Here is a 26,168-nt window from a genome sequence, read left to right on the forward strand (position 1 = left end):
GTTTAGGACCAAAATACATCAGTGACCTCCTGACCCAGTATGAACCTTCCAGATCCCTCAGGTCATCTGGATCCGGTCTTTTATCAGTTCCCAGAGTCAGAACCAGACACGGAGAAGCTGCATTCAGCTTTTATGCTCCTTATATCTGGAACAAACTCCCAGAAAGCCTCAGATCAGCTGAAACACTCAGTTTATTTAAATCCAGGTTGAAGACTCACCTGTTCTCAGCTGCATTTGAATAAAGCACCAAATCCACACTTTTAAGCTTAAATTTCAAAACTTACATTTAACTACTGATTTTATCTACTGTTCTGATTTTATCTGTTTTGATTTTATATACTGTTTTTGTTTGTTAATTAGTTTGTTTGCTTGTTTTAATCAATTTTAAATCATGCTTTTTATTTGTTTTTGTTTCTAATGTCTCTGTAAAGCACTTTGAATCACCTTGTTGTTGAATTGTGCTATACAAATAAACTTGCCTTGCCTTGCACAATAGAAAGTGCCTTGAGGCAACTGTTGTTGTGATTCGGCGCTACGTAGAAAAATGAGAAATAAAATGAGAGCAGGAGTGCTGCCACATGTGCGGCCAGAAAGAGAGGACCAATGTGTTTATTTGGTAGTTCATTGAAGGCTTCAGTTAAGAGGAAGGAAAAAGAAAAATTCACGTTAACAGTAGCAGTTTTGTCCTCTTATACAATATTTGAAATTTGGGAAATATTTGTGGGTGTTTTCTTGTTTGTTTTGCATTATGTGAACACTAAAGTGTCCCTCACATTAGATGACAGTGCCAGCAGTGGCCCACAGCTCGTTTGAGACCCCTGATGTAAACTATATGCTTTAGCAAAAAGGAAAGTTTGAAGCCTAATCTTGAAAGTAGAGATAGTGTCTGTCTCCTGAATCCAAACTGGAAGCTGGTTCCACAGAAGAGGGGCCTGAAAACTGAAGGCTCTGCCTCCCATTCTACTTTTAAATACTCTAGGAACAACAAGTAGGCCTGCAGAGCGAGAGCGAAGTGCTCTAATAGGGTGATATGGTACTACAAGGTCATTAAGATAAGATGGGGCCTGATTATTTAAGACCTTGTATGTGAGGAGCAGGATTTTGAATTCTGGATTTAACAGGAAGCCAAAACAGGAGAAATCTGCTCTCTTTCTAGTCCCTGTCAGGACTCTTGCTGCAGCATTTTGGATCAGCTGAAGGTTTTTCAGGGAGTTTTTAGGACTTCCTGATAATAATGAATTACAGTCGTCCAGCCTGGAAGTAATAAATGCATGAACTAGTTTTTCAGCGTCACTCTGAAGATCAAATAAAAATGCACTTTTTTCAGTGACGTCGGGACAGACGAGGGTTTCTTCTTCCTCTTCAGAAATCTTCAGGCGTCGTGGAGGACGTCACCCGTTCAGCACGTGTTCAGGCAGGCCGACTGAAGTGTGACTTTTATAAATGAACACACAGGTTTTCTTGTTAAGTTTTTATTATGCTTAAAAAAGAAAATTAAAAGACAGAGGAGGTGGTGATCAAAGAAAAAGAAAAATATATATTCATATTCAAATATCTTTATACTTTTCTATTCATATATGATTAACAATGCAAAGAAAATAATTCCCGTAGTAGTAGTGCTTAAGTAAAGTTCAATATAGACTTTATTATAACAAAATAGGCAGTTTACCGAGGGTTAAATATCTGTCAAAATCTCATTGTACAATAATCGTGTTTCCGACACCTGTGGACGCCTGGAGGTGGCAGCTCGTCTCCGGGCTCGCCGCGCGAATCGCATGATCGACATCGTTTTTGTGGTAAGACACTGGCGACGCTGATGGACGTCACCGCGACGACCGGCGGGGTTCTAACTGCAGAGGGCGCCACTGCGTCACGTGACTGTGGACTTGTCCAAGTGAGAAAAGAGACCAGAATTTTAAAAAAAATCAGCTGAAGAGAATCTAAAATCAGGAGTTCAGATCTCACGAGACGCTCGTAAACGTCGGCGTTACTTCGTGTTGTCCTGCAGCTCTGACGTGCTTTTAAATATTTTTAGTTTTTCATAAGTGTTACAGTTATAATGTCATTATAATAAAATAGATTGTTGTAATAAAAGTTATTATAATTCTTGTTTCACTGTTTTATATTTTGGTAAAATAAAATCTTTACTTTTAAGATTTTAGGGGTAATAATAAAATATTAAGAAATCTTTTGTCCTGTGATTCTGGTGCGTTTGTAAGTAAAATACGGATTTGGGATTTTAAGTTATTCTAAACTTAAAATTTTCACGCTTTTCTAAATTAATTTAAGTTAAAACAATTTAATTTGTTTTGCATTTTCTGGTGATTCAAATTCTTTTTGTATTAGATTATTTTTTCCTTGATGTTCCGGATCTTTCATAAAAATCTGTTCATTAATTATGAGCAGTTTTTCTAACAGGCGGAAAATGTTTGTAGCATTTTTCTTGATTTTAATATTTAATTATCTTAAATTAGATTTTATCATAAACCATATTTGGCATAATCAGAGTTTCATAAAATTCTGAGATAATTTTCTTTAGTAAAATAAAATAGTTTGATTTTATTAGATTTTTTTGTTATTTCTAATATTGAGATTTTTCTGGTAATAAAATAAACATATTTGGGAATTTCTGTCTTGCATTTGGTGTTTTAGTGAAATTAAACACGTTAATGAATAAAATATTTTTTATAGATATGATTTATAATTTTTGATGATTGCACTCAGCTTATTTTCATCTATAAAAATATTTATACTTTTCTGTCTCTGTCTCGGTGGTTTGGTGAGAAACGATTCGACGTCTGCAGAAACAGAGCTTTTATTTTTTCATCCCTGAAATCAGAAAATCTGTCAGATTCTTTCTCATCGACAGAAAATTATAAATGTTAAAACCGTTTCCTTTAAAAACAAAGTAAGGAACTTGTCGTTTTCCTTCGTTAACCCTTGGGCGCCCTCTAGCAGCAGAGCAGGAACCTCGCAGCGTCCTGACGAACATCCAGCAGCAGCGAGGAGCGAAAATAAAAAACAAACGAAACGTGAGTAGAGTCTAAAAAACGAGCAGAAGAGAAAAGCGGTGACATCAGACGTGAGGCGACGGGGCTGATGGGAAAATAAACGGGATTAACTGACATGCTGTTAAAGCTCAAACGTGCAAAGTTTTGCTTTTTGTGTCTCCGCCTCCTCCGGACCGACAGACGCTGCCTGAGACTGAAACTCCGCCCACCAGCTTACCTTACAAGACAAAAAAAGGGAAAAAAAACCCACAAAGAAAAAACTAAACATAAAATCCACTTCGTACGTTTCTTCTCGTCACTTCCAGGTACCTTCCTCGTCTCCTCTAAAGTTCTCCTCCCTTAAACATTAAGGAGCTGTACCGCGGTGAGTGTGATGTCATCAAACTTCCTGTGTGCTTTGCTCTGCTGGTCAGGAAACCCAAACATGAAGTCTTATCAGGCAAAGAAAGAAAGAAAAGAAGCTAAACTGAACTCGGGTCGGCCGCTGCGTCGCTGATGGGGCGAGTGGAGGGTGAGGCGTGGGGGAGGGGACGTCTGCAGGTCGACTCGTCCGTCAAAACGAGGAGGAGGAGCGGCCGTCTTCATAACTTCTCCTTGGACTGAACCCAGATGAAGGGACCCGACTGCTCCTCGATGATCTGCTTCACCTGGTCGTAGATCTCCTCCAGCGTGTCGCCCTGCACGATGGCTGCACACACACAGAGCAGAGTCAGCGGCGAGCGCGTGACATCATCACAGACGGGCACAGCCCACCTGTACATCACTCATCCCGACTCCGCTGACGTTTATTATCGTTTTTAAATGTTGGTAAATAAAGTTATGATTGCATCAGCTGTGATGTCATTAGTGCTGTGGACGTGTCAGAGCGCTGCTTGTGTCTGAAACCAATCAAAACACTCCTTTCATCTCGAAGTTTAACCCTTTACAGCCGATCGGAGCGGGCACGCTCTGTTTTGCGTAACTATTTTTAAATCCCGGTAGCTCTGCAACCACGTGAGCTAGCGCAAAATTTTTTTTTGCATATGAAACCGGAGGAGTTGTACTTACATCTTATGCCATCAGCTTGTCCTCGGTCACGGTTTCCTTCCACATAAAGCTTTGCAAAAACTGCATAAAAAGCGCTTGCAGGAACAAAAACATAATATTCCAGAAACACGCTTTACCGATCCAATCAGCTGTTCGTAACACTTCCTACGTTGGAATAGACGTCAGCGCGAACTTTTGCATTTCCGCCATTACCTGCCCGAAACCGGAAGTGACGTCATTTTCGCGGAAATGTAGTTTTTTTTACTATCAGGGCCTCAGGGCCTATACTGCTCTTTTTAAAAGTTATGTTTGACTTTATGACTCTCTGTGTCGTTTCTGGGATGCTGAGGACTCATATTGCACTGCTGGAAATAGTTTATTTTGATGCATATGCTGCTTTTTTGAAAATTTGCAGTATAATATTTATTTTCGTTTTTCCTGCAGTGTATAGAAATTGGTGTATTTCAAAAATAAAACTATGAAGACACTCAAAATAAATTTCCTGTGGTAGGAAACTATTTTGTGCAACTTTTTTGTATTTACAGTTTTGAGGGATAAGCCTCTTAAATTTCTCTAACTACAAATATGTGTTAAAAAATCAAAAATGATTTTCAATTTGTTTGTAGTTTATTGCACTTTTTTGCAATTTATGTAATTACTATGCACTTAATGCAGACATATTATTAAAATTTGGGCTATAATGGTTGTATTGATGTATAGCAACTTGAAATGCTCCCAAAAATGGCTCCACAGCATGTAAAACTATAATACAAGCTCAGGCAGACTTGTTCTATGGTAGGTCTTAAAGGGTTAAAAGCTCCGCCCATAAAAATAAAACTACAAACGTATTTAAACCTGGCTGATCGATCCTTCGAGCTCATTTCTCGGACTTCCTGCTCTCTGATAAGGCGGCGCCATTTCTGCTCGTTATTAAAGGTCCCGGCAGGGTGGTATAGCGCCAGTCTGCGTGAGGAACATCCATCAGGATGCACGCTCGCAGAGGTGCACGAGGACACGACCTCGAAGAGGAGATCAGCCAAATTTAAAACGTCACGTCTCAAACAAAGACTCGCCATTTCCTCCCGTCTGCTGCACTAATGTTGAGGTGCAGCTCCAGCACGTGACCAGCAGGGGGCAGAGAGGAACCACATGCGAGACTGTAACGTGGTTTTGACGGCGCGGGTGGAGAATCACCTGAGCTGAGGCGGGTGGAGCCAGGGCACTCACCTGTGAAATGCTCGGTGAACTCCTGCTCCAGCTTGTTCGCTCGGTCGAAGGTCTTCTTGCCCTGCTCCTCCGTCAGACGCTTGTTCATCTCCCTGCAGAGAAAAACCACGTCACCTTCACGCTCGTGTGGGAGAACTGAGTGGAGGCGTTTCCTGTGAAGTGACTCACATGATGTTCTCCACAGATTTGGGTTTGATGAAGATGGCGATGGGGTGGAGCTGAGCCAGCTGGAGTCTCTTGATGGCGTTACCTGACACGTCCAGGATGCAGTGTTTGCCCTGAAAACAGCAGGAGAACATCTCAAACCACACGCCGCCGCTTGAATGAGGTCAGAGCGGGGTTAAAGGTCAAAGGGGCGTGTCGCCATTACCTTCTCCGCCACCTCCCGGACCGACTGCACGCTGGTCCCGTACAGGTGGTTGTTGTATTGCCCCGCCTCGATGAACTTGTGGTCCTGGATGTCCTTCTCCATCTGCTCTCTGGAGATCACGAAGTGATAGTCTCTGCCGTCCACCTCGTAGTCCCGCTTCGGCCGGGTCGTGTCTGCGGGCGGGGTCAGCATTAAACATCAGGTGACACGAGCGTACAACGCAGCCGCTGTTTACAGGCGTTCGGCGGACTTACGAGGGACGCAGGATCCGAACTTGTCGGGGAACTCTGAGATCAGGTCGTCGTTGATGCGGTCCTTCATGGGGCCGAGGATGATGACGGGGCGGGTGTAGTTCACTGTGGGACAGAATCGACGCATGTCGAATATGCAGGAACGCCTGAGTGCTGCCTGTGGTAATCAGATTACTTTAAAAAAAGAAAGCTAAGCGAACACAGAGATGTCTCACCTTCCTGCTGAACGACGGGCTCGTAGGACAGCACGTACTCCTCCTGCCCACCTGGAGACACAGAGGTCGGTTAGTTTCAGCGTCCGGAGCTCAGACGGGAGTGAGGTGTGATGAAGGTGAAGAGGAGGAGAGACGGAGGAGAGGAGGGAGGATGGGATCTACTGAGGTTGGTTAGTAGGCGGAGTCTGAACCTGCGGGATTACATGAGTGTGCTCAGGAACTAAAATTCTCCCGTTAGAGAACGGCGACGGCAGCAGAAAGCGTTTAAACAGTTTCAGTTACGGCTCTGGAATCGGAGACGCCGCCGACTTTGACGTCTGCACGTCTAACAGCTCACGATCCAATTTTCAGCATGCACAAACGCCGCGACTCCTCACATACTCATGCTTGTTTAATCTGAGCTGTGTGAGCCGCGGTCACCTTACGTCAGTGGCGGGGAACTCCAGGCCCAGAGAGCCGGAGTCCTGCAGGTTTCAGACGTGTCCTTGATCCATCACAGCTGATCTAAATGGCTGAATGACCTCCTCAACATGTCTTGAAGTTCTCCAGAGGCCTGGTCATGAAGTAATCACTGGATTCAGGTGATACCTAAAACCTGCAGGACACCTCGAGGCCTGGCGTTCTACACCTGTGCCTCATCTTTATTTTCGGGGTATCGGAGGTTTTCTGCTGCAGTCGCAGCTCAGCCTGCGGGCTTTCACTCCCACTGCTGTGCTGCTTCAGATTGATCCGATTCCATGTTTAAAGGAGCCTTTATCTCTGATCGGGTTTGCTCGCTGAGCTCGTTTTTAACCGTTAATGGTTCATAACAGTGCTCTCACAACATCAGCCGAGTCTGCAGCGCTCGCTGGGTTACAGGTGATGCTGTGCGTTTCTGGTTTCCAGTTTTAAGGTGGAATATTTTTATAGTGGCTTCATGAAATCAGTGAACTGTGCCGACATGCTCGGTGTGCGGTGCGGCTGAAAGAGTCGCTCTCTGCGAGGCGGCAGCGTCCATGCAGCAGCGGGGGGAGGGGCAGACTGTGAGGGTGTGAGGTCATGCTGTTACTGGCCAATCGGCAGTCTGTGCTCGTTAACGGCGTCAGTGAGGGAGTTAGCGGGTTCAGTGACAGGTCGCGCCGATCGTTAGTGTTTCCTGCGAGTCATCGAGCGGCACTTACGGTAGCTACTCTCACTATCGCTGGCGTTAGACGTCACGTGTTCTGGAATCACAACACAAACAGGACACGACAGGTCACATCGCCGTCCCACAATGCTTTGCCCCGAGCCGTGATCACGCAGGGGGACTCGAGGCGGCAGATCAATCACAGCAACAACCACCGTCCGACTCTTTTCAGCCCAATAATGGACACATTTAAAACATTTCCCAAACTTCCCAGGAGTCTTCCCTGACCTCAGATCCAAATATAACTGCCTCACGTTCAAAGACTCGACTCTGAAAACTGGGCGATGTGGATAAAACCAGACTGTATATAAACGATGGAAGCAGCCACCATGACATCATCCGTTTGCTTCGAGCAGAGCGATTTAGGCTAAACCAGGGAGGGAACTGAGGGACACGGCGCACTCAGCGGGCAGCGACTTCGCCTCCATCACCTTTTAAACATTTTAATTAGACCAAAATTAACTAAATAAATATCACGTTTCACTCAGTAAGACTTAAAACTAAAGACTGAGACCACAAACTCACCAGGACAGCATCGCCCCCTGCTGGCCGTTAAAAAGAACGCAGCTTTAAGACGCTTCCCTCCTTTATATACAGTCTGTGTTTTCAGCTCGCTGATGATCATATTCAGATAAGAAAATAAAATCAGATTTTTTCTGGGATATTAAACGTTTTCTTTAGATCGTCAGCTGGACAAACATCTGGAAACACCATCAAGACCTGAATACACACATTTTAAACTGTAATTTAACCAAAACTAAAAATGTTCCCTGGTTTATCGATCAGCCGTGTTTGTGGGCGGGTTAATTTCCCGATGACTGAGCGAGCGGCTCTGCTTCAGATCTGCTCGTATCGGTCGCCGTGTTCAGCTTTTAGAGCTTCCTGTAACTTGTACACATTTGCCATGAAACAGAAAAACAAAGGTCTCGTGAGAGATGAAGAGCGGAAACTCGTGGCCAGAGTGAAGAGCGCCGGCCTGAAGGATCCACGAGGGTCTGTGGTGAGGAAGAGGAGGGGGAGGGGTCTCAGACTCCACCAGGAACCATCATCAGACTCTTCAGTTTAGCGTCTTTTACAGCATTAAAACTAAACGCGCTGACCCGGGCCTGCCGACAGCAGCCTTCACTGAAATAAGAAAAACTGAGATTTTATCTTCATGTTCTGGATGAAATATAACAAACTGATCCGGATCAGAGCTCCTGTCAGTCGGGAACTTTGAACCCGCTGGTTCTGTTACGTGTTTGACTGGTTTTTGTGGTTTTCTGAGTTTTATTTGATAGTTTTGGTCCCACATGCAGTTTTATGAACATCATTTAAAATCTGAATAATCACTTTGATCAAAGGCTGATCAGGAGTCGTTGATGCTTCGTCTGATTTTACGTCACAAAAACAAAATAAAGTCGTCTGCTCTAAAAACACGAAGCTGCTTTTAATTCAAAACAAACAACCAGTAGAATAAACCTCAAATACAAATCGGGCGGCGTAAAGCTCCGCCCCCAGAGGTTTTAGGATGCTCGCGCTCACAACTCATAAACTCGCTTGTAGAGCGAGCGGCGTCTGTACGCTCTGGTTATTTAGCGGAGCTCTCCGGAGGACGCTGGTGGAGACCGAAGAGGCTGATGGGAGTTTTGGGGGAGGGGGTGTTGGGGAGAGACTTACTGTGTCCTTTGGACAGCACGTCCTCGCTGTTGTCCTGCAGCAGCAGAGCCGAGTGAAGGAAGGAGGGAAAACAACCACAGACACAGTTACTGACAGAGCGACAGACTGAGAGAGCAGAGGGAACGCCGCCGGGGCGCCGCTGCAGGGCGGCCATGTTGGCTCTGGTTTCAGGTTTTAGAAACGGCTTCTAATCAGATCGCACGAGCGCGGCCACGCCCTGCAGCGGTGACGACCAGCGCGCGCTCAGCACGCCGTCGCCACCTGATCTCTCTTCCTGTCGCCGGCCAATCTCCTTTCAGACCGCCCGCCCCGCCTCCCCGCGCTGGTACTTACGGTCGACATCGCTGGTCTCCTGCTCGCTCGCCTCTTTGCTCTTGTAGAACGGAAACTTTCGGGAAAAGAGGTTCTTTTTACGCTTGTCATTGAGAGACTGCTGAGGAAGAGGAGGAGGAGGGGTGATGGAGTAAAACAAAAACAGAGGAGGAAGAGAAGGAGATGAGGGGGTGTGATGGGTGTCTGAGTCTGCGTCTGACCGGCTCACAGTTTCAACATTAAACACAAAAATCGCGAAGTTTAAACTAAAACATTCGGACACAGAGGCCCCGACCCTGAACGCAACCTGCTCTGACGCCCCGCTTCACACGCCGACAGTGAAGGCAGCGTCGGTCGGAGAGGAGGAGGATGAAGGTGAACATGCTGATGACATGCAGAGACACAGCAGCGACAAGCTGGGAGAAGCCGTTTGGTTATTTCGGCGAATCGGCTCGAAGATGGTGCTGATGCGATGCCTTCAAGTGCATCAGGAAAAGTCGTTCCACAGAGCATTTATGTTCCTTCGTGTAGCACTGAGGAAACACTGGTGCTACAAACCCCAGGATTACAAACGTCCTGTGGGTCGGGCTCAGAGGCCTTCTCAGCTTTACGTGGTTTCTTCATTTGGACTTCTCTGAAGCTTAAATTTAGCTTCAAGCTTTTGCATTTCGTTTGTCTTGAAGTGTAAATGAAAGCGTGACGTCACCAGTCAGGCTGTAAAGGTTACTGTGGGGTTAACACTGATATTTAAAATAAACTCATCCAGATGTGAGGCTATAACAAAACGATATCGGCTGATGTCATGGCAACCAACCAACAAATATTAGGTTTATTTAAAAAGCGCCGGCAGCTGCAGTCTGAGTCCGGCATCCACCTTCTTTCAGCTCCATTGTTGGTCTCCACCACCTCATGGCTGCAAAGATTGATTAGTTGAGGCTACGAACGCTAAACCTACATTTATGTATAGAAGCCAAACACAGAACAGAGTCGTGTCCCTTTTCCTTTAACTGTCTGTTACTATGGTAACAGCTTGGTCTCAGTGGGTTCATTCAAGCTTGTGCGATGACACAAAACCAAAACCAGGAGCTGAAAGGGCCTAAAAAGGTCTGTGTTCAAGTTATTGATTAGTTCAACTATAACTGGGTTTAATGGCTCGACAAGAAGAACAAGCAGACCTTTGAACCGCTGCGTGTCGTTCATCAGCAGGAGGCGGGACCTGTGACATCATTAGCTCACATGCTGCACTTTGATGTTACAGAGCAGGAGACGGAAAACAGGGTGAGGAGGGTGAGTGGTGAGGAGGAGGAGGAGGAAGGTTTGAGAGCAGCAGACGTCAATGTCAAGCGTTTCGCGGAGAGGCGGGGAGCAGACCGCGGGCACCATGCATGTTCTACGGTTTGCCTCCCCGCCCTCAGTCTGCTGTGTTAGCGTGGCGGCTGGCGAGCAACGCCGTGGCGACACGTACTAAAGCGGCACACGGTTTAAAGGTGGCGGGGGAGGGAGGGGGAGGCGCTGCTGCGATTTGGTGAAGAAGAAGAAACGCCTCAGAGATCGTCATGCTGTTAAACGGCCGGCTGCTTCAACATTAGTCAAACACTCATTAGTAGGTGGAGATCAGGTGGCTGTGGCGCAAACACACAGAGGTCACATGACGCACACAGCTGGCGTCAAACACCTGAAACGTGTCATCAACCAGCTCAGAATCAGCCGACTTTATTCAAACACGTTTCACCTTCACACGAATGAATCTGGTGCAGTTTAAAGTGCGACACGCCGACGCTCGGGGAAGGTCAGAAAAACAAGCACCCGTCACACTCGAGGTGGCGGGCGCCGCGGGCAGCCATTTCCCTCACTGCCGGGTTTCAAAAAAGGCGGGCGGCGCAGACGGACTTATCCAGTAACGTCCGGTAACTGATGAAAACCCTAAAACCGAGTCGTTAGCTAACAGACTGAAGTCTGTCACAACGGCCCAAACACGCGCGCACTTCAACTGCCTGTACGAAGGTAACACCGCGCATGGCTTCACTAACCTGCACGCTACACGTCACTGCGGGGAAATTAAAGTCGGCTGATCCTGAGAGCATCAGATGGGACGAGTCACTGAAGTCTAAACAAGTCCGACTCGTTCTATCAGGTCGAGTCTGGAAAACTGAGCATCTTTAAAGACGCAGAAATCAAACAGACAATAAAAGCAATAAAAAATGTTTTACAGCTTAAATACAAAGAACAGAAAAACGTCTGTGTGTAAATAAAGTCGCGTTACTGGAACTAAAACACGTTTCTGACTCCAGGGACCGTCTACGCCGTCACTCACCCCTCTGTCCCGAGACTTGGCGTTAAACTTCACCGTCTTTAACCTCGCCCTCTCCTTCTTCTCCACCCTGTGGGAAAGGTCAAAGGTCAGCAGAGATCACAAGGGAACCAGACTTTATGCATGAATCTGTCAGATACTCGCGATGAGCTCCGCCTCAGAGCTCGAGGGCAAATCGAGTGAGTCGGCAGCTTGCCGCCACTCCGCGAGCGTTCCTCCAGAAACTGGAAGGTTTTGCCTTTGGAGTCTCTGACGACATCCTGACCTTACAGTCTAACTCTGCCCTCGGAGGTCACCTGGTAAATGTTCAGAGCGTCACTGTGAAGCTCTCGTTCGTCACAGAGACACCTGTACAGGTGCGACCCGCATGTTTGTTTAAATAAAGTTACAAACTCCAGCCAAACGTCCTCTCGAGCTGTGAGCAGAGCTCTGAATCCTGATTGGTGGAGCAGATGTAACTGGGACTGACCGTCTCTTGCTGGGGATGACCCCCACCTCCTCCACCTCTCCCTGTGCCGTCAGCTGCCTCGCCTGCCACCACTCGTCGTCGGAGGCGTTCACCACGTGAAGGATGTCTCCGAACTTAAAGTTCAGGCCCTGACTCGGCAGACCGGAGTCTCTCGTCTTATCGTAGTCGAACAGAGCTCTAAAACACGAACGACAAACAAACCGATTAAAAACAGAACACAGGACGTCAGCACGCGAGCGCCTTCCACGCTTTAGGCCTACCTGACGTACAACGACCTCTTCTGACTCGTCCGCAGAGACCCAGAGCCCGAGCTGATGCTGCTGTTCATCATCTGCTCCCTCAGGTCGTGGATCTTTGCCTCAAACCGGCTGTACTCTGAGCGGACACAGAGGCCATCCAGGGGTCAGAGGTCACAGGAAATTACAGAAACACGTTAGAGTCTCTACGGAAGATTTTTATGAAGCCAAACAGAATCTGAAACTTTTTAAACTGGACTGTTTCTCTGGTAAAATCAGAGATGACTGCTGGTTTCAGTTTCCCACAGAGATCAGAGCTGAAACATCTGTGAACAGCTGGATTAATAATCAATCATTTTAAAGTGAAAATAATCAAACGGCCAAATATTCTGATACCAGCTGCTAAATGCAGAGGATTTGTTCCCTTTCCTGCTCACACCCGACTGTAAATATACTTAAATGTAGTTATTTTTGTTTAAGCTGCTGCTGGATTCATGTGATCCTGCAGGTGCGTGCTGCTGTCCCACCTTCTGGTCTGTAGTGGGCGACGATGGTCACTGTCTGCCCGGCGTTCTTCAGGGCGGCGGCCGCCTGTTCGTGGGTGGCGTTACGGAGGTCCACGCCGTTCACCTGAAAACACAAAAACAATGTCAGACGCGGAACAACGACTCAATCGGGGAAACGAGCGGCTCAGTCTGATCCAGCACTTCTCTAAAGGTGCAGCTTTTAATTTGAAAGTCAACCGCGTGTTTGCCTGCGTGTGGCGAGCGACCGGCAGCGACTCATCACTGACTCAGACAGACACTCTGGTTTAAGTTGTTGATCTCAGAGTTTAACGCGTTGTTACGTACGGAGACGAGTCGGTCTCCTTTCCTCAGCTCTCCGCTGAGGTCAGCAGGTCCTCCGGCGAGGATGAAGGAGATGAAGATCCCCTCGCCGTCCTCCCCGCCCACGATGTTGAAGCCTAGTCCCGTCGCTCCTCTGTGAAGCACCACCTTCCTCGGCTCCCTGCAGGAAAAAAAAACACTGCAGCCGTCAATCATCTGAAGTCATGTGAGCAGGGTCCCACTCAGACTCTGCAGGTGTGTGTTATGACGGGAGGGTGGAGGGCGTAACTGCAGGTGTGCACCAGCAGAGGGCGCAGCAGCTGTGGTTCAGCTACAAAAACACTGAAACGTTTCAGTGCAGGCGTGCGCGTGCAGCGTTTCTGTTCTCACCGGGTGACGTCGTCGTCTCCCAGCGTGCTCTTCGGGGTCGGGGAGTAACGCCCCGAGGATGCTGGCGGAGGGACGGGCTGACCCAGGAAGTTGGGGGGGCTGATATGGTTCTCCATGCGCTGGGAGTACGCTGGAAGAGAAAGAGAGAAGACCATTAAAACCAGTCTGATCACAGCCGCTGTGTGTCTGACGCTGAGCTGCTGCATCTGCTCGCCTGTCCGGCTCCTGTAACCACCTGATTGGCCGAGGCCGGCAGCCGTCGAGGGGGGTCGTAAACGACACCGGTGAGCGAGAAACAACCACCTCCCAACTCAAGCCTGTCACGTTTCTGCTGAGGATCAGCTGTAACCGCAGCATCAGAGCGATGACAGAGACGATGAACACGCAGTCGGTTTATTATGATCTGTGACAGCAGCACCGAGAGGATGAAACCTGAAAATAGTTTCCATTCGTCTCCATTTTTAAAAACATTTGAAAGTTTGATGTTCGTCTGATCGGAAACGGTTCTCTCCACGAACAGGACACTCCCCCGGAGACTTCAGGAGGTTAAACAAATAACGTCCCTGCATAATTAACAGAGCGATGGTTTTCCTGCCACTGCAGGAGACGAAGGGCGTCGTTGGTCCACGACTCGGTTTAGACACAAACTCAGAAGCTGAACAGCTGATCGACTGTGGCCCAAACCTCAGATATAATCATAGCTGTCAGCACTCAGTTTTAGGGAGTCTGTGTTTCACATGGATGAGTTGAGGCACCTGGTGGCGTTTGTGAGAGCCGAGCTGCCAAACATCGTTCTTCCGCGACTCGGGATCGGATATTTTGTGCTCGTTCCTCGTTTGGCTTCAAACCAGCACCAGCCTGCTCGGCTCAGAGTCTGTGTTAGATTTAAGGATGATTACTCAGATTATAACGTGCAACACTTCCTGCAGCCTCCGTGTCTTCCTGTGCGTTCCCATCAGTCTCTCCTCGGCTCCGGATCCTCCACAGCTGCTTGGAGCTCCTCGGTCTCTATAGCCGAGGAGCCTGACGCGCAGCATCTCTGAGGGGTGTTTCCTTCTTTGGCATCTCCTCAACAGCTCGGTGCCAGCTTCGAGTCTCCGGGATGCAGGTTTGTCCTGCAGTATTACAGTTTCAGAGCGCTTCCTGTAATTTGCAGCGAAGTGAGAGATCTAAAAACAAGGTTCAGAGCTGGGCCGTCTTCATCCCTGCTAAAGCTGCCGGTTCAGAGAGAAATGTTTTAAAGGAACCGGCCTCGTCTGCACTTTGAGGCGTGTCGTTTGACGAATCCCCGCCCCACTTGATCATCAGAGACTGCGGCGGTCCACACCGGCTCAGGGTCGGATGTCATCCTGACCACATGAGCCAGGACCTTCTAATCTGCTCGATGTCAGAGCAAAAATCCACCGCAGCATTCAAGACAAACAAACAAGCCTTCAGCCGGGACTCCAGAAAACCGACACTCACAGGGAAACCTTTAACTCAAAACCAGGTCAGCTGATTTATGCGAGACCTCATTTATCTGGAAGATCTTAAAACGGAAAACAATTCAGGATAAAAAGTCCAGGGAAGTTTTCAACTATGGGTTTTCCAACTGTTTCTGGAAGCCTGAATCCAGAACAAAGTGAAACGCGACCGCAGCATCAAAACGTTTCTCTCTTCAGCTGCAAACACAGAAGCAAACTTTAGTGGTGAGGTCACAGGTGTGTGTGTTTGCACTCACAGTTGGTGAGGTCGGGCGGAGCGAAGCTGTCGTTCATGAAGACACTGTTGGGTTTAGCCACTTTCAAGTAGACCACGTCGGGAGTGTTTTTCAAGGCAGTGACGGCGTGTTCGTGGCTCACCTCCTCCAGGCAGGAGCTGTTCACCTGAACGCGGACACACCAAGAGAGGAGCGGTCAGACACGCCTGTGCTTTTATTCTGAAGGTCTGCTGTTTGGTAGTTTGTGGTGAGGTGCGCCTGCACCGCAGATTCAGCGCGTCTTCCCTTAATGAAACATTTTATATGTTTATAATTATAAAATGTTATAAGGGTGAAACTTTATCTTATTGTTAAAACCTCAGAAATATTCATGGTGCTCGTTCTTCACCGTCTACTCAGCAACTTCCTGTTTTTACTGCAGATCTAAAACTTTATTTGTTCGTTAGCACTGAAACCTGTTTCTACTATTTATACACGTGTTGGTTGTTTATCAGAAATATTTTACTTTATTTTAATTTATTTTATTAACTCGCTGACCTTTAACCTGCTTTTATTATATTTAACTTTTATTAGTCTCATTTTTTTCCTTTTTTAAAATAATGTAATTTGTTTGTTTTATTTTTATTATTTAAATCAGGCTTTATTGGTTTTAATTAACATTTTCTTTGAGTTCTTTTTGGTTTATTGATTATTTAAAAGGTTTTAATTGAATTTTTGTTTTAAATATTTTATTTATTTTATGTTAACTTCCAGCTCTTTCCTTTAATCTGCCCATTTCTGTTCTTATTGTTATTTTAATTAATTTCTAATTGTGCTTCTTTTTTCAAATACAGTATTCTGTCTTGTGTGTCTATTGATGATTTTTTTTACGGGTCTATTTTTGTTTTTTATTTATATTTTTCTACTTTTAGTCGTCTTTACTTCTATTATTTCTTTCCTGCAGTTACTTCATGTCATAAGTTTAAGCTTGTCTTAATTATTATTTCTAATTTTACTGGTTTCAAATTTGAGTCTTTATTAGGTCTCATAAATAATGTCATCAGAGCTTTTCTTGATTATTTTATTGCACTGAATGTTTGTAACTCTGTTTGACTTTCTCGTGTTTACTCTTTTAGTTTAAATAAATAATTCGTCTGATGTGATTTCTCGTGTTTGATCCTTACAGCCAGCAGTTTGTCTCCAATCTGCAGCCGCCCGTCTTTATGAGCCGCTCCGCCTTCGATGATCTTGGTGACGTAGATGCTGTTGTCGCCGGGGATGTGCTGGTTCCCCACGCCGCCCGCTATACTGAAGCCGAGACCTGCAACACAAAGAACCAGAAGGAGGGTGCAGGGTGATCAGACGGGAAAACTCTGAAGCATTCTGGGTAAAAACCCTCAAACTCTGGAGTCTAGCTCCGACGCCTGAGCGTCCTTCACAGGGACAAACTTTAAATAACAACCACCCCACGAAACGCGCCGCTGCTGGTTTAACACGGGAACGAATCAGGACACATAAATGCACAGAAGCATATTTCAGGACGTTTCCGTGGAAACCGAGGCTTTGTTCTTGAGCCGGGCTCCTCGTCTGAATAATCATGAGGCCCGCGGGGATTTCACTAAAGCTCCTCAGCAAGCGGAGACAATCCAGCAACACGGCCGACACACATCCACGCCATCTGCACAGAGCTGCAGCCGTGAGCCAAAACATTAGGAACACTCACAGGTTTAATAATGAGCCTGCGCTCAGACAGGGCGCCGGATCTGAGCGCAGGCACAGTTTAAGCCTACACGCTACCTTTGGGTCCTTTCACCAGCTTGATCTCCATCACTTTCTCTGAGACGGGTTTCCTCCTGCGGACGTAGAGTCGGACCAGAGATCCCGCCTCCTTCAGCGCCTCCACGGCTCGGCTGTGGGTCACGTCCCGAACATCCACCTCGTTGACTCTCAGGATGACGTCATTGACCCTGAAACAGAGCGTGAACACAGCGTGTCAGTCAGGTCACCTGCTTCAATAGAAACTGATGATGTCACAGCTTTTATTCTTTCATTTATTGGAGCTAAAGCAGGAAGTAGAGTCAAACTACGGATCCAAACTTACAAACAGTTTAAAGGAAACCTGAGACCGTACTCTTCGTCCTCATCATCATCACCTGGATCAGGTGTGACAGACTTTCTACATTATGAATGAGCCATGAAAGGCCGCAGGGCACAGCGGGGGTCCGGCTGTGAGGACACCACCACGCAGACCGAGGGACAGAGGTCCTTCTCTCGCTACATGTTTTTATACCAGGCCGAATCCGTCAGGCCAGCTTCAAGCTGAGCCGGTAAAAAGTGAAAGCTCATAAAGTTTGTGATCTTAGAAAGGTTAGTGTTAGAAAGCTGTGTGAGTCACATGTTGTTCCCTCTGTCCCCACTAACTGCTCCCTGATCAGCTTAACAGCCTGTCCTCCACAGCAGCTACGCTGTAAAGCAGCAGCCTGGAAGGAACTGCTGCAAAGCATTCTGGGTGTTGTAGGAGATGCTGGTTTTCAGTTTAAAAGAAAATCTGAGCCCTCCTCTAATGAGGTGACAGAGGGATCAAAAATAGAAGGAGCCGCTCAGACATCAGTCAACCTCCTTCACCGACAAACAGTTTCCTGCTGCCTCACCTGAGCCGTCCATCCTGCGCCGCCGCTCCTCCGGGGATCACCTTGGTGATGAAGATGCTGGGGTCTTCACCGATGTGAGGGTTGTCGGTGCCGCCTGCGATGCTGAAGCCCAGCCCCGAGTTTCCCTGGAAACCACAGTGATCACAGTAGTAATGATAACGATCCGAGTCTGTGAGCATGCTCAGGATTCACACTTCCTGCCAGCGTTTCACAATAAAAGCCTTCCAGGTGAGCGACGATGCTGCTGAGCAGTGACGACTGAAGTTTGACGCCGTGTTGGAAAACCTCGAACCGCAGCCAGAAGTGACAGCTGGAACAACGAAGCATGAACACGTCTGCAGGTACCGCTACGCGAATCCCCCGGCACGAGTTTGCACCAATCAGATAACATCAGCAAACATCCAGAACCCGAGAGCGTGCACCGGCTCCGAGGCGCTGTTAAACATTTTGTTTTTACCTTCACTGGTTCAAATACACTGCTGTAATTACCCAGCATGCCGTTCTGCACTGAACTTTTATAAATGTGCAGTTATTGTGTAGAATGGCTGGTTCCTGCCGCGGTGGGCGTCCGGCGTGTCCGCTGCTGTGGACGGGCATCAGATTCAGTTTGTGTCATGTGTGGAAACATTTTGGTTGTGATGATAAAAACAACACGAGGCCGGTTAGACCGCAGACAGAACGACAGGCAGACCCTGTGAGACTTTTTTAAAGCTGTGCTAATAATTTGCACTTAAAGGAGCAAAATTAGGACAAGAACAAAAGGAGGAAAACGGTAACAATGTGGAGGATAATACCAGAGGCAGCGAGGAGGATTAAAACAGAGCTGATTAAAGAGAAACTGTTTGTGTGAGAGGATCAGAAACTTTTGCTTTGTTTAACAGAATCTGGTTCATTCGTTACGTCCTCGTTTCCCCCGAAATCTCAGACGGTCGGGAGGTTTGGTGCAGGCAGCGGAGGTCCATGAAAGCAGCGCCTCAAAGTCAAACAGAGAGCATCAGACGGCGGGTCGCCCGTCCTGCGAGTCATAGACCGCGGCTCGTTTATGTGGCTCGTAAAGACGCGACGGAGTTACGGCGGCTCTCGCGGCGAGCAGCACGGCCGTCACTCACAGGGAAGTAAACAGTAAAGGCAGCTTACCCGCTCCAGCGTGATCTCCTCGTACTCATAATCAGCCTCCGTCCCGTTCACCTGCAAACACACACACAGGTATCAGCTCACCTGTCGGCTCCTCCCAGCAGCAGTTTATAGGAAGCAAACACGTTAGTAGAACACAGACTCTACTGTACTTCATTAGAAACACTTCACTGAGTCCAGGGTTCAACTGAGCCTCCTCCTGCTCCTCAGGCTCACGTCTAACCTCGGAGAACTGAAGAGTTTTTATTTCCTCCTCTTAAACCTGAAGTTCAAGGTTCGTGCGATGCAGCCGTCTGCCCACAGCTCCTGCAGGCTCCACTCACCGACTCTGATCTAACACATTTCCTTTAAACCGTCCAATTAACAGAAACGTGCTGCAGCACTGAACTCTGAACTGATGTGGGGAGAGGAGAGCGAAGCAGATGCTTCTTCAAATATTTCTCCCCGTCAGGTGAAACTGAAGCGACGCCGTGCTGACAGCGGCCGGAGTCCACGGGAGGCAAACATCAATTTAATAAAGACGGGTCCAGTGCTAGGCAGGTGAGGCTCCAGCTGGACGGTGAAGATGGAGTTACCAAACATCTGCAGATCCACAGAGTCCTGCATCCTAGCCATTGTCTGTGGATCTACCCACCCACGACTCCATCTTTATCCATAAAATCATCAACACAGGTATCATGCCTTCATGCATCTGTCATCTTCCAATCTATCCATCACTCATGCAGCCATTCAGAAATGAGCAGCACTCACGTATGGAGGTGTGTCCAGGCTGTCTGCGTTGACCACCACAGGCGGAGGATTGGCCTGCAGAAACGAGGAGACACGTCAGAACATCACAGAGGAAAAACATCTCCACCCTACAAACACCCTCACAATAAAGAAACCCCCCTGAACCTCCACCCCTCCGATCACACCCCACGCTGCGCCCGGGTCGGCCGCCGCACAGCTGCTAAAAGACTAACTCTCCTCATGATGCTAAAACGGGAAGCCCGCGGATTTGAGCACAGATTAGCGAGCACGAGCGGTACGTACATGGTGGCGCTTCACGCTGCAGAAGATGCAGTTCTGAAGCATGAAGCCTTAAATGAAGAAACAAATCAAGAAAATCAATCAAATCCAGTCGTGCAGGAGGGGAGAAGCTGCTCCTTCACCTCGTCTTCCTCGTCTACTCTGACTCTCGCTCGCTCGCCCGGGAGGAGCCAGATGGGCTCTGAAAAGTCAAACGGGGGGAGCGTGGCATTCCTCCCGCTGTTTCTATCTCTAATCTGCTCACTTCATCAGCGCCACAGCTGGACGGCCGACACTGAAAACCGAACTCGACAGAAAGCCGCAGAGCCAAATGAGCGAGGAGGGAAGTGAGGATGGAAGGAGGGAAGGATGGAGGGATCGAGCAGAGAAGAAGGAGAGGAGGAAAGTCAAAAAGGAACAAAAAAAGGAGACCTGTGACGTTGGAGGGATGGCGGTGGTCTCGGCTGGGATTGGCAAGATTGGGATCACGGGGATTATGGGTGAGGAAGGCGGGGCGGCCTCGGCCTGCTGAACAATAGCATGGTGAGGGGTCAAAGGTTAGACACAGATGAACAGCCGGTGAAGGAGGAGGAGAGGATGTATATGTGTATGTGCATGCTGACTGATAGGGGGCGTTTGTTTAGGTCGAGCCGAGGTGCCAGATGGGAGGAGTTTGACAGAGAAGGACCGCCAAGTGTCAGAGAGGTCGGCCAATCACAGGAGGTCACTGTGTGAGTGACACCTGACGATCCTGATGTGGCAAACTCGCCCATCTGCTGTTCTGAGGATTAAAGCCATCTCTCCTGTGTGTGTGTGTGTGTGTGTGTGTGTGTGTGTGTGTGTGTGTGTGTGTGTGTGTGTGTGGGGTAAATCCTCAGTCCCTCGGTACAGCTTCAGCAGGGGGCCGATGTCCTTTATGTCATTACTGAAAAGCAGCGGATATTTCAATCTGGGAGTTTTAACCCCGACAGCCAGTGATGACATTGGCACAGACCCTCAAAGGTCAAAGGTCACAGCTGTATCCGCGACCTCTTGTCCGAGTTTCTACTGACGCTAAAGAAGCGCTCAAACCGCACACTCACATGTTCACCATGACGTCACTGATCGTTTCACCTTCAACTCCCAAAAATCAAACGAAGAGCTCGAGGACCGATTTCATTCAGCTCCAATAACACGATCAGCTGGCAGGTTTACAAGTACATATCTGCAAACAACGTTAAATAAATGTACCTGAACACGGCACAGCTGCCAAATTAAGACACGCCTTCAACTTCACCGTCTACAGCGTCACTGTAGCTTTGTCGCTAACGCAAAGGCAAACGAAGCAGCTGAAGAGACGCTTATTCAGGTTTCATCTTGTCCGTCAGGGTTTTGTTTTTTTTTTACCGCTGATGGCTCCGCCTCTTTGCTCCACATTAAAACTACGATAGCATCGTCCTCGCTACTGTCGAGTTTCAGCTCCGACTCAGTCTGGCGACACTTTTTGCTAAACGCGTTTCTATTGTGGTTCTATTGTTCTCACAATGCTGTCGAGCGTAACCAGCGTCGCCTTCAGGCCGTGTTTTTCACTCCACAGCAGCCTCTTCATTTCATGATGGGCCCACTCGGCGTTTGATTCAAAGGTGAACTTGTAACTGGTTTTAGTGGAAACATCATCACTGGTCTGAACGAGCCAGCAGCTGGCCAATCACATGCTGCGTATTAGACGTCAGACGTCTCGTTGCAATGCTACGTGCTGCTGGGGAACTACAGCATCTGACTGATGTGTTTTTGACCTGAACACTGCAGAACAAGCTAACTTTAACTAGCACCAGCGCTCCCCGACAGCAGCAGCCTCCGCACAATCTGCCCATGAACGCCACACCGGCAGCAGCTCCACTCGTGGGTTTCAGCTCGAGAAACAAACAGCCTTTAAAAGAGTGGATCGTCTTTCTACTGCAGCCATGCTGCTGTTTATTCATCTACTAAGAATGAAAATACACAAAATAAAACCTTTGTAAACTGTTCAGACACAACCCATAAATGTGTGTGATGCACGTGACTTAAATGAATTAAAACAGGATTTTTTTAGATCTTTCTTCTGTTTCCTGTTTCAGTCAAAGATTTTCTTTCACGTCTACATGTAATTTAACACCCCTGCGTGCACATGAAACATCACAGAGGAGCGAGCGGCGGCCCTCACCGCTGTGACCTCTGTTATGCAACAGCAGGACCTCGTGAAGCTGCTGGCAGGAAGCGCCGCTGCGTTTCCAAGAGGCTTAATTGTTGTGCTGCAGCAGCAGAACCCGGAGCCCATGGAAAACCAACAGCCGCTAAAATTAGCCCCGCACATCGACCGCATTGATCCGCCAGCCCTACTTCTGCGGCTCCGCTCGCCAGAAAGCTGCTGACAACGAGGCTTAATTACTCCCAAAAGACACAAAACTGGTTTAACAAATGCAGCGACACCGAGAGGGCAGAGGTTATGATTTCATCTATCAGAGAGCGATCGACGATACACCATCAAATCCACAACAACAACCAAAACCAATCAGACGCCCAATACGTCAATCGATTTATTGACCGATCAGGTTTCCAAGCTGATGTTTGACCCCGATGAACTTACACCGCTGACATAACATCAGTCCTTCATATAAATATCATTAACACAGCTGAGCCCACCTGGAGTTTATAAAATTACACATTAATTAGTATTTTTAATTTTTCTCTCAGAGACTTTTACAGTTGATGATTTTACCTGATGACATCTTTTCCACACGACCCCAAACTTATCATCGCAGTCTGTATATAAAAGATGGACGGCCTCAAACTGACCATTTTCACCATCTTGACCTTCAGTCAATGACATGGTAGCCCCGCCCTGAATGTCCCGTTTTAGTCCTTTTAACTTTAATGTCCTTCATCTCCAACACGAGCACCGCGTTTTATTCAACAGGACACAAAACGGGAGCCTGAAACCATGAACTCATCAGCAGTCTTAACCAAGGTCAGAGGTCAGAGGAGTCTCCCCCTGCTGGTTTATTACAGAGAATCTATGTCCTGCTTTCAGTAAATGAGGCACGTGTGTCACTTTAGTCTTCAGTGTACCAGCGAAGCCACACAGATCAAACAACCCCCCCACTCGAGCCCCTCGTTAAAAGTGTGGCTGCAGTTTTTTCTTAGCTCACTGCATCCATAACATGGATCTGAATGTCCGCTGGTGGGAGGAGCCACAGACGCTTTGGACCGAATCGGTGATGAAGCCATAACGTAGCGACGGTGTGACCACAGACCACCACTTAAAGATGGGAGCTTGAAATGTGCAGCAGATGAATCCCCAACCAAAACACGTGGCTCACACCATCGCTCATGTATTCGGTCGTAAAAAAGACGAGCAGCTGGAAAGTGTTTAAGTATGGATTTAAATGTGATGGCAGGGTGATGTGGCTGTCACACGTGGACAGAGTCCATCGATTCTCCGTGTAGTAACTCGATCTGACCGACCGCAGGTCTCATTCACACACACTCCTGCTACAACACTGTACAAACTGCTCTGCGTGTCACCACAACCACCATCACCAAAACAGCCAGTTCTCCAATGTGACCTTGAACTCACCACAGCAAACGGGAGTTTTGAGCAGCAGCAGGTTTTAGTCTGTTTCATATAAAGACCCAGACACTGAGAGTCTCCTGAAACCTGACTGTAGTTTTCAGTCTCAGCTGATTTTACTGAAACTCTACAAACATCAGCACTTGTTGATCTGACTGTGCTACAATCTGTGTGTCCTTTAGAAATCAATCAGTGGTTAAAGGGGAACAACCTCCATCCATTCACCCGCCCACCGTCGGCTGCTCGTTTCTGTGGAACAGCCTTTAGCTCCCACTCTCCTTTCTAACAAAGCGATCTTTTACTTCTTTAAACGTACGGCACTCAATCGACAAAGTTTTAGTTCCCGCAGTGGAAAAAGTAAAAATCTCTGAACAGGTCACATGATGTCGCTACCTTGCTGTAAGCGAAGGGCACCCAGGAGATCTCCTTCCTGGCGCTCTTGAGGACTTTGGCCGTACTCTTGGTCGGGCTTTTCTTCACGCTGTCCCGCAGGTTGAGGAACCGACTGCGAGCTCGACAGGACGCCGGCACGGTGCAGGCGGTGAAGGTCGACAGCGACGCCTGGACCTGCGGGTGATTGAACGACTGCTGCTGCTGCTGTCGGTGGAGCTCGATGGCGTGCTGCCTCTGTAGAGGGTGCAGGTGGGCGATGGACTCTTGTAAGCTGGCGTTGACCCGCGGCAGCTTCTTCTCGCCGTTCACAGCTTTAGACAGGAAGTCCTGCTGCAGGTAATGAGTGGTCATCTTCCCAAACAGAGGAGGAGGAGCTGGGGGAGGAGGGGGAGGAGGATAAAGAGTAAATGAAAGATGCTTCCTTCGAGTCCAGAATGTCCAACGCCTACGACGAGACGGCGATACTTCCAAACTCTGCCGTGTTACTCCACCTCCGGCACCACAGCGCAGTAACACTCCCTCTCTTCTCTCCCGGCTCACCCCTCCCTGCCGGCTGCTCTTTCTCTGTGACACCCTCCCTCTCGTCTTCTCTCGTTCTCCTGCCAATTAATCGGCTCCAGCGAGCGAGGCACATGTCAGCGTGAGGGGGGGTGACGGGCAGCTCCACTCGCTGCATGAATAATCGATGCTGCCCCCGGATTCAGACACAGTGGCGTGCGTGTCAGCAGCGAGGGGGGAGTGCAACGAGGACTCCCGGTTAGCGGCAGGCGGGCAGGAAGCTGCTTTAAGCCTCTGCTGTAGAGAAAAACCCGACGATCCTCACAGGCTGCTGCGTCTCCACAGAGCTCCACCCGAAGCTGGAGGTGAAAAACACGCAGGCCTTCTCTCTTTTCACTTAAATAAAATCTGCACCGCGACAGCAGCGTGGACGCTCCTGGTGGATGTATACTCCATCAGACCTCCACGGCCTGGTTACAGGTGCAGCTCTGCAGGAACGTCGCTCTGACACTGTGTTTTCCTCCAAGTGAGGTGATAAATTATTCACATTTAGCAAAATATTGTTGAAACTGCCCACAGATTATGTTGGAAACACTTTTAAAAATGCCAAACTGTCCCAAAGCTACATAAACAAAAGATCTTGGCTCAGAAATCATAAATGCAGATTTGGTTTCCTGGGATTTCCTGAGTGTGCATGAGGAGAACGAGCTGCAGCAGAGAGAGACGTTTAACACTGAAATCTCACACTTATACCTGCACATCATATACTCTGACATTTCCACACCAACATCCAAAAACTGCGTTTCACTGAAAATAATCAAGTCTGTACCAAAACTCAAAGCTATGAACGTACTTCCTGTTGTGGCAGATGGTTCATTATATGGACTCAGAGCATTCAGGCTCGTTGTGAACAGACAAATTAATTATACGACAGAATAACCATCGCACAGGAGGCGGCGTGGGGTTCATTGGACGGAGGTTTGATTTCGTAAATAGATGCCTCACCTTCATTTACAACGATGGAGAGACACCTCGACTTTCTACTGGTGTAAATCTGCTCATACGACGCCGTCATGGAGGCTGAGCCACATGATTCACAAACAGCAGAAAGTCGACGCACCGAGTGTGTCACAGTAAACAAACACATCAGGGCTCATCTCTCTCCTCCTTCATCACCCAGCGTTTACAGCCACATCACAACTCCACGGTGAGGGCCGAGGAGAAGCACCAAGGATCTGCTGGAGATTAGGATTAAACTGCTGCTGTGTGTCTGCAGCTCCACCTACAGGCCACTCACGTCAGCACACGGCTGCACTGTAAACAAACCAGCAATTCACAAATACCAACAGCTTTTCAATGGCACTGCTTGTTCTACACAACATGGGTGGTTTTAGTCATGTAAAGGAGCTGTGGAGGATTAACCTAAGTAGTCTTCCTCCTTCCTCGTTAACGTGCAAATTTATGCAGCAGGAGCTCTGAAGTCTGCTGCAGGGAAAGTGGTTTATACAGACTAAAGCTTCTCTCGCCGTCCGTTCTCCAACACTAAAGAAAATATTAATCTCAGGTGTGAGAACACAACACCCGGCCTCCAAAATAAAAGTCTGGCTGAAGGTGTGAACAGTGCAAACATCTTTATCCACACCACAGAAACTGAAAGTGGCCTCATTTTAGAGCTGGGCGATATGAGATTTTTTCATATCACGATATGTTTTTTTCATTTCAGGCGATAACGATATCTATCACGATAT

The 26,168-nt window shown here is 47.8% G+C and overlaps 1 protein-coding gene across 10 annotated transcripts in view; it reads right to left on the reverse strand.

Moving 5' to 3' along the window:
• Nucleotides 1-1,456: 1,456 nt before the first annotated feature.
• Nucleotides 1,457-26,168, reverse strand: part of LOC102292558 (disks large homolog 1) — a 100,440-nt gene continuing 75,728 nt past the window's right edge. For 2 of the 10 annotated variants that reach the window (XM_005945790.3, XM_014341186.2), the window contains 21 exons: nt 20,373-20,468; nt 19,683-19,736; nt 18,936-18,986; nt 17,799-17,923; nt 16,945-17,114; nt 16,332-16,468; nt 15,190-15,334; nt 13,470-13,599; nt 13,104-13,260; nt 12,780-12,882; nt 12,277-12,391; nt 12,017-12,193; nt 11,551-11,617; nt 9,258-9,354; nt 7,261-7,302; nt 6,101-6,151; nt 5,889-5,990; nt 5,635-5,807; nt 5,433-5,542; nt 5,265-5,356; nt 1,457-3,699 (listed from right to left, as the gene is read on the reverse strand). In XM_005945790.3, the coding sequence (XP_005945852.1) occupies nt 3,593-3,699; nt 5,265-5,356; nt 5,433-5,542; nt 5,635-5,807; nt 5,889-5,990; nt 6,101-6,151; nt 7,261-7,302; nt 9,258-9,354; nt 11,551-11,617; nt 12,017-12,193; nt 12,277-12,391; nt 12,780-12,882; nt 13,104-13,260; nt 13,470-13,599; nt 15,190-15,334; nt 16,332-16,468; nt 16,945-17,114; nt 17,799-17,923; nt 18,936-18,986; nt 19,683-19,736; nt 20,373-20,468 (2,301 nt within the window). In that variant the 3' untranslated portion in view covers nt 1,457-3,592. Of the gene's footprint in view, nt 3,700-5,264; nt 5,357-5,432; nt 5,543-5,634; nt 5,808-5,888; nt 5,991-6,100; nt 6,152-7,260; nt 7,303-8,924; nt 8,959-9,257; nt 9,358-11,550; nt 11,618-12,016; nt 12,194-12,276; nt 12,392-12,779; nt 12,883-13,103; nt 13,261-13,469; nt 13,600-15,189; nt 15,335-16,331; nt 16,469-16,944; nt 17,115-17,798; nt 17,924-18,935; nt 18,987-19,682; nt 19,737-20,372; nt 20,469-26,168 lie in introns of all 10 variants that reach the window. The other 8 variants (XM_042213577.1, XM_042213578.1, XM_005945791.3 and 5 more) reach the window with 6 other exon arrangements.

This window comes from Haplochromis burtoni, unplaced genomic scaffold, assembly GCF_018398535.1.
Source record: "Haplochromis burtoni strain Fernald_Lab_line unplaced genomic scaffold, NCSU_Asbu1 Contig_455, whole genome shotgun sequence".
NCBI classification, from domain to species: Eukaryota; Metazoa; Chordata; class Actinopteri; order Cichliformes; family Cichlidae; genus Haplochromis; species Haplochromis burtoni.